At 38.6% G+C, this 17,678-nt stretch overlaps 1 protein-coding gene and 1 long non-coding RNA gene across 3 annotated transcripts in view; one reads left to right on the forward strand and one right to left on the reverse strand.

Moving 5' to 3' along the window:
- Nucleotides 1-2: 2 nt before the first annotated feature.
- LOC131840148 (uncharacterized) lies at nucleotides 3-15,657 on the forward strand. The gene is made up of 4 exons (XR_009357217.1): nucleotides 3-220; nucleotides 7,716-7,831; nucleotides 9,351-9,424; nucleotides 15,561-15,657. It is a non-coding gene; the product is annotated as an uncharacterized LOC131840148 (long non-coding RNA).
- PNPT1 (polyribonucleotide nucleotidyltransferase 1) overlaps nucleotides 8,706-17,678 on the reverse strand; it is a 46,076-nt gene continuing 37,103 nt past the window's right edge. For both annotated transcript variants that reach the window (XM_059187709.1, XM_059187708.1), the window contains 7 exons: nucleotides 16,652-16,735; nucleotides 16,255-16,338; nucleotides 15,077-15,183; nucleotides 14,939-14,994; nucleotides 13,000-13,078; nucleotides 10,192-10,239; nucleotides 8,706-9,080 (listed from right to left, as the gene is read on the reverse strand). In XM_059187709.1, coding sequence (XP_059043692.1) covers nucleotides 8,922-9,080; nucleotides 10,192-10,239; nucleotides 13,000-13,078; nucleotides 14,939-14,994; nucleotides 15,077-15,183; nucleotides 16,255-16,338; nucleotides 16,652-16,735 — 617 coding nt within the window. In that variant the 3' untranslated portion in view covers nucleotides 8,706-8,921. The remainder of the gene's footprint in view (nucleotides 9,081-10,191; nucleotides 10,240-12,999; nucleotides 13,079-14,938; nucleotides 14,995-15,076; nucleotides 15,184-16,254; nucleotides 16,339-16,651; nucleotides 16,736-17,678) is intronic.

Here is a 17,678-nt window from a genome sequence, read left to right on the forward strand (position 1 = left end):
GCGACTTCCTCTTTTCTGGGTACCGCCTGCTGGCGCGGGATCTCGGCCGGGTGGTCGGTTCTCGCGAGTTCCTTGTAGCCTTTAGTGACGGGAGGTTCCTTTCAGAGCCAGACGCCAAGAGCGGAGGCTTGGATCTTTTTTCGAGCGGTTGCTGGCTGCACCGGGGGTGTGACGAGCCGTGGGACCCAGCTCTGAGGAAAAAGTAAAGCATACCTGGGAGGTACGCATCATTGGACGGACTAACCCTGGGCAAAAACGAAGGAAATGTGCCCGCACTCCTTAATGGAAGCTGACCCTGTCAGCCTAAGGGAGAAAAATAACTTAAATTTCTTTCTTTGAATATGTAGGAACTTTGACCCCTGGAAGTTACGGGGACCGGAAACCCACTAAAACGCGTAGCATCTGTTGGGAGTTAAACATCTCCTCAGGAAGTGTTCTATGGACCACCCAGGCGATTATACAGTGGAACATTAGTGTGTTGACAAATTCTTATTTCCCGCCAAAGCCTATCACCCTTAGGCTTTTGGTAGCTGGGCATTGAAAAGCATGCTTTCCACTTTGCGAAAATGCAGTGCTCTTCCCTTGTTTGTAAGCTCGGAAAATAAGTCTTCAGAGAAGTTTAGGGAAGTGGAGGGGACTTACTTTCCTAACGCATCTAAGAGCATTCTTTTGATACTTTTGAGTTTCTCTTAGGAGCATTTTTTGCGTTATCTATCGGGAGGTGGTCAGCGCTGAATAAGCTAAGGAGGAATTCTCTGGGCATTCACGTTGTCAAACATCACATTAACTGTCAAATATTCCCCTGTGGATACCAGTCATGTGCTGGGCAGTCGTGTATTTCAGTCCTCGTTCGTTCTTCACAGAATACTTTCCGTTTTTAAAGAAATTCCTAGCTTGCTCTGTCGTCCGTTCTTTACAACCCATTCGTCTGAAAGGTGAAAACAGACACGACGCACACGTTGATCCTGCAGCGCATCTTGGGGGTTGTAGTCATTACTTACCGGGTTTCGTTAAAACGTGGTTATGTTTTGACCAGATCATTTGTGTGGACACCCTTCGGCGATGCACTAAAAACGTAAGACGTCTTACATAGAAAGACGCCTGATAAAAAACAAATTCTAATTTCAAAATCTGGATACATCGCATTTTTGAAAGATCTATAAAGGACTTGAGAAAATGTGTTTGAATCAAGGATTCAAATGTAATAATAGAGCCATTAATTGCCGTGATTGATGTGCACAAATGCATTTTGAGCCCAGAGAAAATAACCTGTCTTGAGTCAGAGAAGCTTCACAGATAAAGTTTTGAACTAGGTGTTAGAGGATCCCTAAGTGGGGGTTTGCAGTTTGGCTTGGGAAGGTGTTCAAGGCAGAGGGGACAGGGTGAACAAAGTCATTATATGTTGCTGGCCTCAAAGAACTTACAGGTTAAGTTATATGTAAATTAAAGGAATGAAACACTATATGTGTTGAAGTTAATGTCCCACAAATAGAACTAACTCTGGACAAAATTGTGAAACAAGAGTTATTTCCTGCAGGGGCGCCTGAGTGGCTGATTGGGAAGGGGTCCAGTTGTGTAGCCCCTCTCTTTAGAGACTTTGACCCTGTCCTCAGATTTTGAACCCTGGTCCTTTCTGATTTGTTGTAGAGATAATTAGTTCTCTTCTTTGATCACTGCTATGGCCATTTAGGTTGTAACTTCCTCTGTTCTAAGGTCTGCTATACTGCTCTACCATCAGCTTGTCATGCAAATGACATTTGTTAAAATCTTTTGTCTGCTCTTGTCTCTTTTATTATGTTTGCCCTTTGGACTCTTATACTTAAAAAAAATTATATTTAACTGTGTGATTAATTTTGCATTTTTGGACAAAGGTATGGTTGTTTGGTTTTTTGTTCATGTTATGTTTTTTTTTAATGTTCTGTATTTTCCTTGGATTTTTTTTTTGTTTGTTTGTTATATGTGAAGTAGGATGCCAAAAGTGTTTCCTCCAAATGAAGAACCACTTGTCAATATCATTTATAGATTAAATAATTTGAAATGCTATTTTAATCACATTCTTTATTAAATCTACAGACACTTACACATACATGTATGTGGATTTGAGTCTGAACTCACTACTCTGTTTTCATTGTTTTAGTTGGTCAACTGTAGTTGACAGTTTTAATTGCTATAGTTGTATATTTGTTTTGGTATTTGGTTGATGCAATGGCCGTTATTAGTGCACCATTTAGATCTCCTTCAAGAGAACCTACTCTGGGGAACATACTGGACTGATAGCCAGCTGCCACCCCTTTGGATCCACCATTGCATTTGAGCTGAGGACATGAAGACCTTTGGCTGCTTCCAGCCATTAACTGAGCATAGCACAGGTACTATACTTGTGTTTTTTACTATCTAGTGCAGAACTCCTTCAATGCACAACTTTGCCTTGGGGAACTTTTCAGCAGTCTGGATGAGACTTTCTCAGAAATACACTGTAGTCAGAAGCTCTTTCCACCCAGTATTTCCTTATCTTCCCTCTTTATTTATAGAGTTCAAACTTGTACTATAGTCTACAGGCTGTCCCTTTGAATTCCTGAGTCTATTTTATCATTCACAGACATTTTCTCTAGTCAGTATCTTACATGTGTAATCCCTTCTTAGCATCTGTATTTTTGAGAGCCAGAACTGACGTAGTTGGTACAGGGAGTAGTGTAAGAAATCAGGCAGTAAGATGGGGTTTGTGGAATGGTATACTCAGTCCTTGGCATGAGGTGGTCACTTGACTACTGATTTGACCAATAGTGACCCAGGAAAACATCCCATAAGAGGGGAATGCTGTTGTCTATACAATGATTCAAGCATTTAAAAAATATGGGGAAAACAATGCCTACAAGGATAGCAGAACTGGCCAATTAAGTTGTACTACTGCCTTGCAGAGGGATAGTGGACTTCAAAAAAAAGGACTTTATTTCCTGCAGTGAAAGAACAGACATAGGATTTGACAGAGTTACAGAGCTCTAAAGATATCTGTATGTTCAGCTATGCAGTTAGGGTCCTGGCTGGGTAATCCTAAAGCCTGAAATATGGGATGGGGATACCTGTGAAGACGTTGGTTGTGCAGATACCCCGAACCCTCAGGGATTGCAAAAGTGGCTTATACTTCCTCTAAGAGGTAACAATTCCCTCCCCTTGCAAAAAGACCTCTTCCGTAGTTGCTCTCATTTCTTATCCTAGCTGAGAGATTGTGGTAGCTGGGTTAAATCTCAGCATAATCTGCCTAGGGACTGCTGGGCCTAGGGAGGAAAGAGATTACACACTGAAGGAATTGAAAAAATAATCTGGCATTGTTTTACTAAGGAGCCAGAGAAGTACACTTGGGATTGGACTTTGAGGGTCCTTGAGCAAGGGCCTTAGATACTCAAGATTTCATTGATCTGGGATACCTTTGGAACAAAAGATCTAACCCAAGGGGATGGGGCAGACTTACTGCTAAGATAGCTCTTGGAAGCCTGGAAAAGTGAGAGTGGAAATGAGCTTGCATCATGGCAGCTTTTGACTCCTGGAGAAGATAGGTTATTTATTTTGGCATACCTATGTAGTTATTGCACTCTTATTAGCTCTAACTTTTGTACCGACTGAAAGTGTTTTTAAGAAAATCACCTGCAAGGGGCATCTGGATGGCTCAGTCAGTTAAAGCCTCTGCCTTCGGCTCAGGTCATGATCAAGGCATCGGGTTCTCTGCTTGACAGGGAGCCTACCCCCCCGCCGCCTCTCTGCCTACTTGTGATCTCTGTCAAATAAATAAATAAAGTCTTTAAAAAAAAAAAGAAAAAAAGAAAATCACCTGCATATGTTTTTGTTCTTCTCCTCAACCTCTTTTTAAACATTTTTAATTTTTTTTTAAAGATTTTATTTATTTGACAGAGAGATCACAAATAGGCAGAGAGGCAGGCAGAAGGGGAGGGAGGTAGCAGGCTCCCTGCTGAGCAGAGAACCCCATGCAGGCTCAATCCCAGGACCCTGAGATCATGATGTGAGCTGAAGCAGAGGCTTAACACACTGAGCCACCCAGGCGCCCCTACTCAACCTCTTTTTAATCTTATCTTGTTGGTTAGAACCTGAGAAAACTGATGAGAGTGATAGTGGTGATTCTTGTTTTGTTCCTGACTTTAATGGCAATGTTACCAGTGTTCTATACAAGTTTTTTTTTTTTTTTTTTTTTAAAGATTTTATTTATTTATTTGACAGAGAGAGATCACAGTAGGAGAGAGGAAGGGAAGAGATCACAGAGAGAGGAAGGGAAGCAGGCCCCCTGCTGAGCAGAGAGCCCGATGTGGGACTCAATCCCAAGACCCTGAGATCATGACCTGAGCCGAAGGCAGAGGTTTAACCCACTGAGCCACCCAGGCGCCCTCTATACAAGTTCTTAATTTCTGATAGATCCCACTTACCGAGTTAAGGACATTTCTAATATTTTGAAAATTCTTGGAAATTTTATAATTGTCTCTTCTGTATCTGGTGATCAAACAGTTTTCCTCTTGTAAAATATTTATAATGAATTATATACTTATTCTTACCATTCTTGCATTTCCATAGATCTACTTACTTGGTCCTAATAGCGTTTGTCAATATTTTATTAAGACAGTTTATCAGGAGGACATTCAAGATGGTAACATATAAGGGATCCTAAACTCAACCTCCTCCCATGAATACAGCTACAGCTATGTATCAAACAGTTCTCTATGAAAAGGACCCCAAAGGACCCCAAAAGGACCTCTACAGCAAAGGACAATAGGGCCACATTGACATGGGTAGGAGAGGCAATACATGGTCTTTCAAAAAATCCCACCCTAAGCATAAAGACCAACATCTGGGAGAAATCTCATAACACAGGGCTTGTCCCTGAGAATTGAGGGGTTTGTGCTCCATAGCAGGTACCTCGGCCCTTTGGAACTACATCAGAGAGATGAGCACCTGGCCTTGAAAATCAACAGGGCTTAACAACTATAGGGCTTTAGGGAATGGAAAATCCACTATTAAGTGACTCACACACAGACCCACTCATCCCAGGACCCAGCACAAAAGTAAGTTTCAAAGACACCTAGACCTTATGCTGAGGAAATGCATTTGCTAATGTTATAGCATCTACCAGATACAGGAACCCCTTGGGAATCTCCAGGGACAGAGATGCTGGCAAACACCATTTCTGTACACTCCCCACTCCCACCCAGCCTTCTAGCTCAGGAAGAAATGTCCTGCCCGCACCACAGCCCAGGTCTACCCTCCTCCTGCTGAATGCCCTGCCCCCATGGTCTACCCTGCCAGCCAGTGGGCATGTGCAGTCTACACAAGGGACACCGTTTGAGCACCAGGTGCTGGTGGCCAGCGGGGATTGTTTTGGACTCCCTGGGCCTAAAATATTCAGTTCTTCACAGGTTATCACCCCCAAGGGCACCACACAACCAGCTGACTAAAATATACCCTAGAGTTCATTTGAAAAAGGTGTATTTTTTTCTCCTTTAGTTTCAACCTGAGGGGCAGGCAGGATTCAGGTTTGCCATATATTCATAGGCTACATAGGTGCCCCCAGATAAGATGGGCAGGGAGATAACCATATTAGTCCTCTCCCGTGGCCATGTAACAGTTCACAGATGCCTCCCAGAAAGGAGCTTATATACGCCTAAAGCAAGAGTTTTCCAGTTGTCACCCTGGGGATTAACTCCAGATTTCCTGGTCTCAAAGTCAGCAGGGTTTTTGATTCTGTAATCATAAAACTATATATTTACATAAGACTATATATTTACATACTTTGAAAGTATGTAAGTAGTGGTGCTGCCTGTGGATCTGGCTTACTCTATTCCTAAAAGAACTAAAAAAAGAAGAAATGAAGGCTAAAGTTAGTAGAAGGGGGAAAATAATAAAGATCAGAGTGGAAATAGAGACTAGAAAGATAACAGTAAGGGTAGTGAAATGACGAGTTGATTTTTTGAAAAGATAAGCAAAACTGATGAATCTTTAGGTAGGCTCGATTTAAAGACAGGGCTCGGGGCACCTGGGTGGCTCAGTGGGTTAAAGCCTCTGCCTTCGGCTCAGGTCATGATCCCAGGGTCTTGGGATTGAGCCAGGCATCGGCTCTCTGCTCAGTGGGGAGCCTGCTTCCTCCTCTCTCTGCCTGCCTCTCTGCCTGCTTGTGATCTCTGTCTGTCAAATAAATAAATAAAATCTTAAAAAAAAAAAAAAAAAGGACAGGGCTCAAATAAATAAAATAAAAAATGAAAGAGAAGTTATAACTGATACTGTGGAAACACAAAAGATCCTAACAGACCACTACTAACAATTATATGCCAACAAACTGGACAATCTGGAAGAAATGGAAAAATTTCTAGAAACATATTATTTTCCAAGACTGACTCTTGAGGAAATAGAAAATGTGAATAAGCCAGTTGCTAGCAAGGAGATTGAATGAGTAGCCAGAAGCCTCCCAACAATCAAGTCCAGGACCGGATGGCTTTACCGGTGAATTTTACCAAACATTTGAAGATGTAATACCTATCCTTCTCAGACAAGGATACCACGGAGAAGAATCCAGGCCAATAACCCTGATGAACACAGATGCAAGAATCTTCAACAAAATATTAGCAAACCAAATTCAACAGTTCATTAGAAGGATCATATACCATGATTAAGGTTGATTTATCTCAGGGATATAAGTATGGTCAACATCCAGAAATCAATCAGTATATTAACATTCGCAGGTAAGAATATGCTGTTGTATCTAAAATAGAAATGAGAGGTCAAGAGACTCCAAAGCAAAGGGTAGAGCAAGAACGCCTTTGTTCATAATGATGTACTATCATGGCGCCAGTCAGCCACAGGGAGAGTGACTTGGCTTCTGTGAAATAAATTCACGGCCCTGTGATCATCCCTACCATCTCTCACCGCTCCCCCACCAATTGTTTTAGCTTATGTTGGTACCCTTCTCTTGACATGTATTCTTTAATAAAATTTGCTAAAATTTTACCCACCCATTTGTTTTTCTTTAAAAAACTACTACCACTTGACATTTTATATACTTTACTATTAGTTTCCATCCACTAGAATGTGAACATTGGAACTTGATCTGTTTTGTTTACCAATGCATTCCTTGCACACATTATAGTGTGTGGAACATAGTAAGTATTGAATTAATGAATACTAAGCTTGGCAGAACTGAACTAAGAAAGATACTGATATTTACACTACTACATCTTTGATCTATAAATATAAAATATCCTGTAAGAGATGAAAAACTGTACTTCGTGGGCAGGGGAGTGTCAATAATAAAGAATATGAAGGAAAAAGTTTTGTAAGTACCCACACTGCACTATAAAGATGGCATTTCAATTTTAGTTAAGGTGTTTTTAGCATATAATTGCACTTTCAGAAGTACTTTATGGAGAGTAGGGAAACTACCAAGATTTGAATGAAGATAAAAATAAAAGTTCAGACATAAAGTGTGGGATCTTGGTTTAAGTGGAAATGGAATCTTTTTGATGGTTTGTGGTTAGTGGGTTATATTGTCACTTTTTGGAACCACTGGTCTCTAGAATTTAAGAAGTTGCTTCATTTTTCTCCCAGTAGTAGTTGGGAGGCCATTTGAAAAAGAAAAGAGAAAACTTAAGAAAAACAAATTACAATTTTGAAATGCTACCATTAAAGCTTGTCTTTTTTTTTTTTTTTTTTTTTTTAAGTAGATTCCATGTCCAGTGGGGAACCCAATGCAGGGCTTGAACTCACGACTCTGAAATCAAGGGTTAGACACTTATACTGAACCACCTAGGCGCCCTAAAGCTCACGTCTTAAACAGAAGGTAAGTGAGAATGAAAGATTTTTGTCACTATTAGAGAAAAACCAAATGTACAAAGTATATAGTTTATATTTAATGTCATTTTCAGTTAATCTTCAGTATTTCAGAAAATGTGCCTGCCACACTATTTTACACACTGTTTATAAAATCAGGGTTTACTGACTTAAAAATATATATATTTAAAAAAATATTTGACTAAGTTGTTAATATTTTACAAACTATTTATGAGTCATGAATATACAAACATTTTATCAGATTTCTAACAGGATTGCATATTCTAAATTAGGACTTCCATTAGCCATTTTTTTGTGGAATTATGTAATAAATCATTAAAATGAACATCTTATAGCTATTACTAATAATTATGTCAATAGCCTTTATATAGAACTATTTCAAACATTAGCTGAAAATCGTGATTTTTCCCATCCTTTATACCAAGAACATCCATACATTTGCAACATTTACTCTATTTGATAAGTAAATGATTTTTCTATATTTTCTAAAAAATTATATTTTCTAAATTTGGAAAATGTATTCCCTCATTCTAGTTAGGATCCCATTTATAATATTTATTCCACTACATTTATGGTTTTGTGACCAATTTGAAAGGTGGTATATCATTAAAAACAGATCTGTACTAAAGAAACTGGCTTTGATATGGCAAGTCCCAGTTTGTAAGACAGAGGTAGCCAAATACCGCTCTTGTGCAGAGGTGAGCCATTAGATGACTAAGAGTAGATTGTCTCTACTCTATACCAAGACGATAAAGAAGGTAGGAAGAGATCCATTATGGTAACAAATGGGGTCTATTATATCAGAGGTTTTAAGGTATTTCAGAATTATAGGAATTAAAGGGCAATCTTTTTAAAGATGTATAAGTGGTTTAGTTTTAATAATATTTATTGATTCGTAATGTAAACAAAAATAAGAATATAGGTAACTCTTGAAATTAAAAATAGACCACATAAAATGTGCATTTTAATACAAATCATTAGGATATATTTATACTATATATAAATCTACACGTTAGAAGATAGTACTGAATTTTTACTCTACAGAGTATCACTCTAGAATTCTCTTTAAAAAAAAAAAATCACTGGGTGGAATTAGATGATGACTGTGAAATAGATTCTCCCATTACAATACTGCTTCTGTCATTTAGAGTTTTGACAACACTTGTAGCTGGAGACTGTAGCACTTTACGAGAAAGTCTCATTCTTCCGTCAGCTGGATCACGCCCAAAGTATTTCACCTGTATTAAAGAAGCCAATTTACCTTTACAGTTACATAGTACAATGATCAACACCCAAATTAGAAGATATTTACATTTATATGGTGCAAAAAAACCCAATGAGTAATGTTTTTACTTTCCTGAAAGCACAGCTTAGTACTAAGTAGAGATATATACTAATAAATATAATTTGGTTAAATAGCCCTTATAAGAAAAAGAAAAGAGACAGGCATTTAGTTGCTCTATTAAAATCTTCTGTTAGACTCAATTGTGCTTTCTTATTTTCTCTAGGTCAGGTCCCTATACTGGAAGAACAGTGAAAGCCATGGTGAATGATTCTAGACAAGGACTTTCTGAGCCTAAGGGTACGATAAACTATACAGGATTATGGTTAGGTCATTCACACTATTCCCCAAAGGACTATCAAACTGGAGATTATTTGGCTTGACTTTAGACAACCCAAGTCGGGGGGGGGGGGGAAATGTGGCAGTTTTAAAGTCCCTTCTCATGCAAAAACACAACCTTATACAGATACTGGGTCTTAGTTCTTACTCTTCCCTAGAGGCTCCTTGAACAATGGACTACAGATTAGGAATAAACTAGAAGCCTTGGTTACTCAAGTCATGGGTAATAGGTATAGCTGGAACAAAATGTGGTATGGACAAGTAAAACAGAAACCAAACACCACCAGACTGGCAATGACTTCCTTTATACATTCATAAAAAACTATAAAAAGGTCAAACAACATGGCTTTCTTTAAACTCAAAAATTTCTAGCTATGAACCAGTTGAAGTCTCAACTTAAATATGTTATTCAAGGCCTTTAACAGAGTTACGTGTTCAGAGTTCTCCTGTCCTATCTGCACATCACTGCATAGCTATTACTGGCCTCATGCATTTTTAAAAGTTCTAAAGTGGGGGGACTACTATTCGAACTAAACTGCAAGCTCCCTAAGGGGAAGAATTACACCTAAATCCTTTGTTTAAAAACAAACCTAAAGTTAAAAAAGCACAACACATAATACAAATCACAGATGTTGATTTGATTCTTTCAGCTTTTTGGAAAAAAAAAAAAATTTGAAACTTGGAGTACAGTTTACAACTTTTAAGGCTGAAAAGTTGAATACAAGTACCTGAATTTCTTGGCCAACTTCTAATCCAAGGGCGGTGGGATGTTTAATCTGAAAGGGAACATGTTCATTTGTTAGTTGCTATGCATAATTTCTTAATATCCATAGCAGTACACATTTTTTAAAGTGGAAAGTTTTAGTGTTTTTCCTGATTATAAAATCTGTTGATTACAAAGGCTTAAAATACACATTAAAGTGAGAGCAAAAATCATCCAAAGCTCTCTACTTTTTAGATAACTACTGCTGATACTCTAACAAGTATCCCTTCAAATGTCTTAGTATGTACTCCATTTATAAAAATGGACCTTACTGAGCTTGCTGTTTTCTAATACGTTGATTTTTCATTCAATAATATGTTCAGGATATCCTTTTATATCAACAAATGAAACAGTAGAATGTTCAAACTGTATAATTTGTTTAACTGATCCCCTAAAGGTAGTCATTTAATTCGTTTTAAATTCCAGTATTTTTTTTTTAAGACTTTATTTACTTGGGGAGGGGAGCAAGAAGGAGCATACGCAAGCGTGAGAGTGCTTGTAGGGCAGAGAGGAAGAAGCAGACTCACTGTGGTGCAGAGAGCCCAATGCAGGGCTCGGTCACAGACCTGAGATCATGACCAGAGCTAAAGGCAGATTCTAACTGACTGAGCCAACCAGGTGCCCCTTAAATTCCGGTATTGCAAATGTTAGTAATTACTGAATCTAGCTGTAAGGTATATAGATATTCAGTGCACTATTTTTTTCAACCTTTCTGTAGGTAACTACAGTGTTGTAACAATTAGGTAGTTACTCAAATTATCCTTTCAGAATAAAGTCCTAATGTTGAACTTCTAGGGCCAAAGGTACTCATACACATATATCAAACACTCTCCAAACAGTTTGTCTCAATTTACATTTCTACAACAGTATCTCAAGGGTATGAGAATGTCCATTTTTTTCTTCCATATTTTCACCCACATTGGGGATTTTCAACTATCTGAAAGTTGAAAAATGATAACTTAGTTTTATTTGCATTAAAAAAATCTGCTGTTGGGGCGCCTGGGTGGCCCAGTGGGTTGGGCCTCTGCCTTCTGTTTGGGTCATGGTCTCAGGGTCCTGGGATCGAGCCCCGCATCAGGCTCTCTGCTCAGCAGGGGAGTCTGCTTCCCCCACTCTCTCTGTCTGCCTATCTGCCTACTTGTGATCGGTCAAATAAATAAAATCTTAAAAAAAAAAAAAAACACCTGCTGTTGGGGTGCCTGGAAGACTTGGTGGGTTAAGCATCTAACTCTAGAATTCAGCTCAGGCCATGATGCCAGCATCATGAAATCAAACCCTGTGTTGGGCTCTGTTCTCAGTGTGGAATCTGCTAGAGATTCTCTCCCTTTCCATCTGTTCCAACCCCTGCTCACCCATGCTTTCTGTCTAAAATAAAAACAAGTAATATACAAATCTTTAATTTAAAAAAATTGCTGTTGGGGCGCCTGGGTGGCTCAGCGGGTTAAGCCTCTGCCTTCGGCCCAGGTCATGATCCCAGGGTCCTGGGATCGAGCCCCACATCGGGCTATCTCCTTGGCGGGGAGCCTGCTTCTCCCTCTCTCTCTCTCTCTGCCTGCCTCTCTGCCTACTTGTGACATCTCTGTCTCTCTCTGTCAAATAAACAAATAAAATCTTAAAAAAAAAAAAAATTGCTGTTGAGGGGCGCCTGGGTGGCTCAGTGGGTTAAGCCTCTGCCTTTGGCTCAGGTCATGATCTCAGGGTCCTGGGATCGAGTCCCGCATCGGGCTCTCTGCTCAGCAGGGAGCCTGCTTCCTCCTCTCTCTCTCTCTCTCTCTCTCTGCCTCTCTGCTTACTTGTGATCTCTGTCTGTCAAATAAATAAATAAAATCTTTAAAAAAAAAAATTGCTGTTGATGTTGACCTTTCTTACTGATCCACATAAACCCTGTGCATATGAAGCCTCTCTCATTTGTTATATACATCTTTTTCCCCTGAGTTGGTACTTGCCTTTCACCTTTATTGTAATTTTGCCATGTATTTTAAAATGATATCAGGAGCCCCTGGGTGGCTCAGTCAGTTAAGTATCTGAATCTTGATTTCACCTCAGTTCATGATCTCAGGGTCGTAAGAAAGAGCCCTGTGTGGTGCTCTGCACTGAGCAGGGAAGTCTGAGATTCTCTCCCTCTGCCCCTCCCCTCACTCAAGCACTTGGGTTCTTTCTCTAAAATAAATCTTTCTAAAATAAATAAAACAGGAGATATTCTGCTTTATGAAAATCAGCTATTCCAATACAATGTATTAAATAATCTGTTTCTTCAGACTAAAAATGCAATTTTTAGTATATATTATATTCCCATTTATATAACGATAATTTCTGGTCTCTATTTTCTGTTGCATAAATTATCTAATTCTAGGTCAATAATACACTGTTTTATTCAGTATAGCTTTATATTTCAATATTTGGTAAACTAAACATTCCTATTAATCTCTGTACCTATAGTTTTCTTGAATAGTTTCATATTTTTAGTTTTATCTTACCATGCTTGGTTGGCCAAGAAAGTTGGGAAGACAGGGCCATAGCTAGGTATTATTAAAAAGTAACTGTTACATGTTAACTCTCGATGTGTTAACTCAAGAATGTTTCTATTCCATCATGTAAGGACAAACATAAATATCTGTGTTAAATAGTGTAAAAACCTTCTGTCAGCAACACTGCTGTCATTTTCAGCTTTTATTTAGGCTAGTAAGTGGACAAAGTGCACAATTCTCAACAACCCAGGTAATTTCACTACGATGATTTTAAGGTGGTTTAAAATACATTGTTTTGTTTTTACCTTTCGTTGATCAAGTTGTGTGTTATGAAGTAGTACTGCAGTCATATTTGGATATAATTTAACCATCACTCCAGTGTCCCTGAAAAGGAAAGGAAATAAGCCTGATTAAAGCAGTATCTGAGTATCTACTCATAATCAAACTGATTACGTATTTATTGGAGAACAAAGTAAACACACACACAATTGTAAAAAGGATACCTAAAAGAGAAACTTATTTTTTTAACTGAACATACACCTTGGATTTACATTTTTTAGAAAATATTTTATTTATGGGGCACCTAGGTGGCTTAGTGGGTTAAAGCCTCTGCCTTCAGCTCAGGTCATGATCTCAGGGTCCTGGGATTGAGCCCTGCATCAGGCTTTCTACTCAGCGGGGAGCCTGCTTCCCTCTCTCTCTCTGCCTGCCTCTCTGCCTACTTGTGAGCTCTGTCAAGAATAAATAAAATCTTTAAAGAAAAAAAAATTTATTTGAGAGAGTGAGAGAGCATGAGCAGGGTAAGGGAGAGGGAGAAGCAGACTCCCCTGAAGAGCAGTGAGCGTGACAAGGAGCTCAATCCCAGGTCATGACCTGAGCTGAAGGCAGATGGTCTGAGCCACCCAGCTCCTACACCCTGTTATTTAAATATTTGTAAATGAAAGGACAGAGAACAGATAAAGGAACATTGTGTAATGACAAGCTTTTACACTATATATTCTTCTATAATTCTCTATTTCCCCATTTTGAAATGGCATTAATTATTTATTTTTTAAAAGATTTTATTTGAGAGAGAGTGAAAGAGAACATGAATGGGGAGGAGAGGGATAAACGACATTAAATATTTTAAAGTAGTGTAGATGAATCATCAACCTATTAAATAATGGTTTAAGGAAGGGGGCTGGATAAAATAAGGTATTTATTTCATTACAAAATCTGTCTTTGTTTCACTAGTCTACTAAAATAAGCCATCTCATTTCTCAGTTTTTCACCTATGATATTAAACAAATTATTCCATTGGCTTTTGTTATTCATTTCAAATAGCTCTGAACACTCAGGCTACATCTGATATATATATGTATTTTTTTCCTTAAGAAGGGGATTTTTCAGGGGTGCCTGGGTGGCTCAGTCTATGAAGTGTCTGCCTTTGTCTCAAGTTATGATCCCAGGGTCCTCTGGGATTGAGCCCCGCATTGGGCTCCCTGTTCCTGGGGAGTCTGTTTCTCCCTCTCTTCCCTGCCTCTGCTTCCTCTCGCTACCTTTCTCTCTCTCAAAAAATAAATAAAATATTTTTTTAAAAAGGAGAGGGGATTTTCTCATCCCCCCAAAATCAGTCTTTTTAGCTGATAAAAAATACTTTGAGGTTGAAATTGACATTTAAAGAAATGTTAATTAGGCATTAAGTAGTACTATCTTTAAAACAAACCAACATAACACTACTAGAAAAAGAAAAAGGAACACTGCTGGGTCTATCTGGGCCTGTTTTACTGTTTATTGGGAAAATTTAAGTGGTGGGAAATTTGGTTCAAGGAAACAATTCACTTAGAAGAATCTATTAGTACAATTATAATCACAGAATCATGTTACTGAAAATCAACAAACTGGCATAGAAAATAAATTATACCTTAAAAATAATTTGTGGCAGGTAATTGACATAAAATCTAAATACCTAAGATTTTCAACATATATAATGCAAATATGAAGTTAACATGTGCTTATAATATAAATCTTACAAAAACCAGCATAGTGGGGGCACCTCGTGGCTCAGTGGGTTAAAGCCTCTGCCTTTGGCTCAAGTCTGATCCCAGGGTCCTGGGATAGGGCCCCACATCGGGCTCTCTGCTAGGTGGGGAGCCTGCTTCCCCCTACCTCTCTGCCTACTTGTGATCTGTCAGATAAATAAAATCTTAAAAAAACAAAGAAACAAACAAAAAAACCCCAGCATAGTGTATTGGTTGATATTACCTGATTTCAGTTATTGTGGCGGTATACACTGCTCCAAATTCTAGTTGCTGCTCTTGCTGTAAGTACAAAATAAGCCATAAGATGAATAAAAAGCAAAAAAATATAGAAAAAAGTAAGTATTATAAGATCTAAACTTACATCATCTTTGCAGATTTCAGTAATGAAGTCTCTTGCTTCATGCATAGCACTTGGTGTTGGTGCAAATACAGAAAATGTTTCTTCATCCACCTGACTAACAGTTACTCCTTTTAAAAAGATAATTTAACATATTAAAGTTAAATTGCTCACTTTAGTGAAGCCTAGTCTTACAAAGTAGATGTGAGAGCAGGGGACTGACGTATAAGTAGCTGGGCAGAGTTGTGTTATATTTACTCATTGCTTTAGGAATGAAGAGATTCATTCACCAACATATAACACATTGCACACCTGTTATGTATGTGACATTGTACTCTGGCCAGGGGAAACAACAGTCAGTCACTATCTCTGTGTTCTTGGAGCTCAAGAGTTTGGTAGGAGAAAGCACATTTAAGTTCTAATTTTTGAAGATTTGATTTTGCTCTTTTAATTATGAGTAGCTTCTATACTGTAACCTTTTCCTCACTTTTTCTTTCTCTTACTCTAGAGTCGTGAACAGATGGATGAGGGATGACATGTCAGTTTCTCAACCTAAAGCGCTGGCTAAGACAACTATGCTTCTCACCTTCCTTCAGTAACCTCAAAGCTGATAAGTACTAGGTAACTCAAAGATTGTTTCTAGAAAAAACAAAGCATACTATTTCTACACATACTCTTCAAATAAAAGTCTAAATAAGACTAAGTGAAAAACAGCAGAATAGAAAATGACAGCAAAATCCTCTGAAGTGATAAACTAAAGATTTTTCTGAATGTTCAATTTTAAAATGTCACAAAGAAATCAATGAATTCTAGGTCACCCTTCTTGAATTTAGTTAAGAATGACTGCTGATTTATTAAGAGGCATACAGAAAACTTAAAGACATGACAGCATTATATTCTTTTCTCTTGTTCTCACATATCTCAAACATATTTTTTGAATATAATGGAGATGAAATGGCAACTTATGGGGCCTACCATTAAAACCCTCAAACTTGGGGCACCTGGGTGGCTCAGTTGGTTAAGTGTCTGACTTTTGATTTTGGCTCAGGTCATGATACAGGTTTGTGAGATCAAGCCCTCAAGTTGAGGTCCATGCTAAACATGGAGCCTGCTTCAGATTCTCTCTCCCCCCCTCCCCCTTTTCCCCTTCCTCTCTAAAAAACATAAAAAAATAAAACCCCCAAACATCATACAACTCTTACCTGTTTCAGCCTGAAGCTTTTTTAAATGATATCCACCTGGTCCAACAAATTTTGCCCGTTTTGATAATGGAACCTGAATAGTTTCTAAAATGTAGTAAAGACAAACTGTAAATAATTCAAATACATATATGAACCTAAAACATCTTGATCAAAATTTTTTTTTTTGCATATGCACATGTAAAACTATTTCATGGGAAATAGAAAAATAGTTACTTGACTCAAGTTTCTGTAAGTTCTAATGTCTAAAAATACCTCCCCAAATTTAAAATATTTATAGAAATATTTAAAAATATTTTTGTTTTGTGTATGGAGTTAAAGGAAATTTAAATATAATAATATACTTTCATATATTAATGTTTACCTTATGACAGAATAAATAATAACTTTAATACATTACCTACAACAGGTCCATTTTCTTTTCTAGATGCTCGAGGTTTTGAAATAGTTTTGTTCATAATCTGTAGTATCTCCTTCTTTGCCACTATAAGAGATAAAAACATAAAAACTATAATCACAGTTGACCCTTGAACAACTGAACGAACAAAATTCGTGTAAAACTTTTGATTCCCCAAAACTTAACTACTAATAGCCTAGAATTGACTGGAAGCCTTACTCGTGACAAAAAACAGTTAAGTGACACATTTTTTATGTTTATCTATTATACTCGATATTCTTATAATAAAGTAAACTAGAGAAAAGAAAAGATTAAGACAACCTTAAGACAACCATAGAGGGGTGCCTGGGTGACTCAGTGGGTTAAACCTCTGCCTTCAGCTCAGCTCATGATCACAGGGTCCTGGGATCAAGCCTTGCATCGGGCTGTCTGCTCAATGGGCTTCCCCCCCATCTCTCTTCCTGCCTCTCTGCCAGCTTTGATCTCTCTCTGTCAAAAAAATAAATAAAATCTTAAAAAAACAAAAAGGAAACCATAAGGAATAGAAAATATATTTACAGTACTGTATATTTATTGAAAAATATTTGCATAGCCATGGATAGGGGGCTGGCTCTGGGATGGCATAGTTCCACAGCTTGGTGGCTTAGGCTCAGCAGTGGCAACCCCTAGGTGGCCTGCAGGCTGCAACAGTTGCATGGAAGCATAGTAATGCTGCTTCATCTGCATGGACATGTACCACTGACCCATGGCCATACACTCATACCTGTGGCCACATGTGAGTGTGCTGGTCTCCAGGAAGCTTCAGGGCCAAGGTGCAATAGTGGGGAATGGGTCCCCTCCCAACCCCACAGGCACAGAGGACTTAGTGCAGGGACTTCCTATACAGTGCTACCTCTTCTCTCTGGGCATGTTTCTCCACTTCAGTCCAGTCTGCTGGCCAGCCCTGGATGCTTGATGGGACCACCTTCTCAGCACACTGGGTAATCTGCAGCCCTAACCAGTCATGCCCCCCCCCCCATCCGCAGGAGCT

The sequence above is a fragment of the Mustela lutreola genome, chromosome 9, assembly GCF_030435805.1.
Source record: "Mustela lutreola isolate mMusLut2 chromosome 9, mMusLut2.pri, whole genome shotgun sequence".
Lineage (NCBI taxonomy): Eukaryota > Metazoa > Chordata > Mammalia > Carnivora > Mustelidae > Mustela > Mustela lutreola.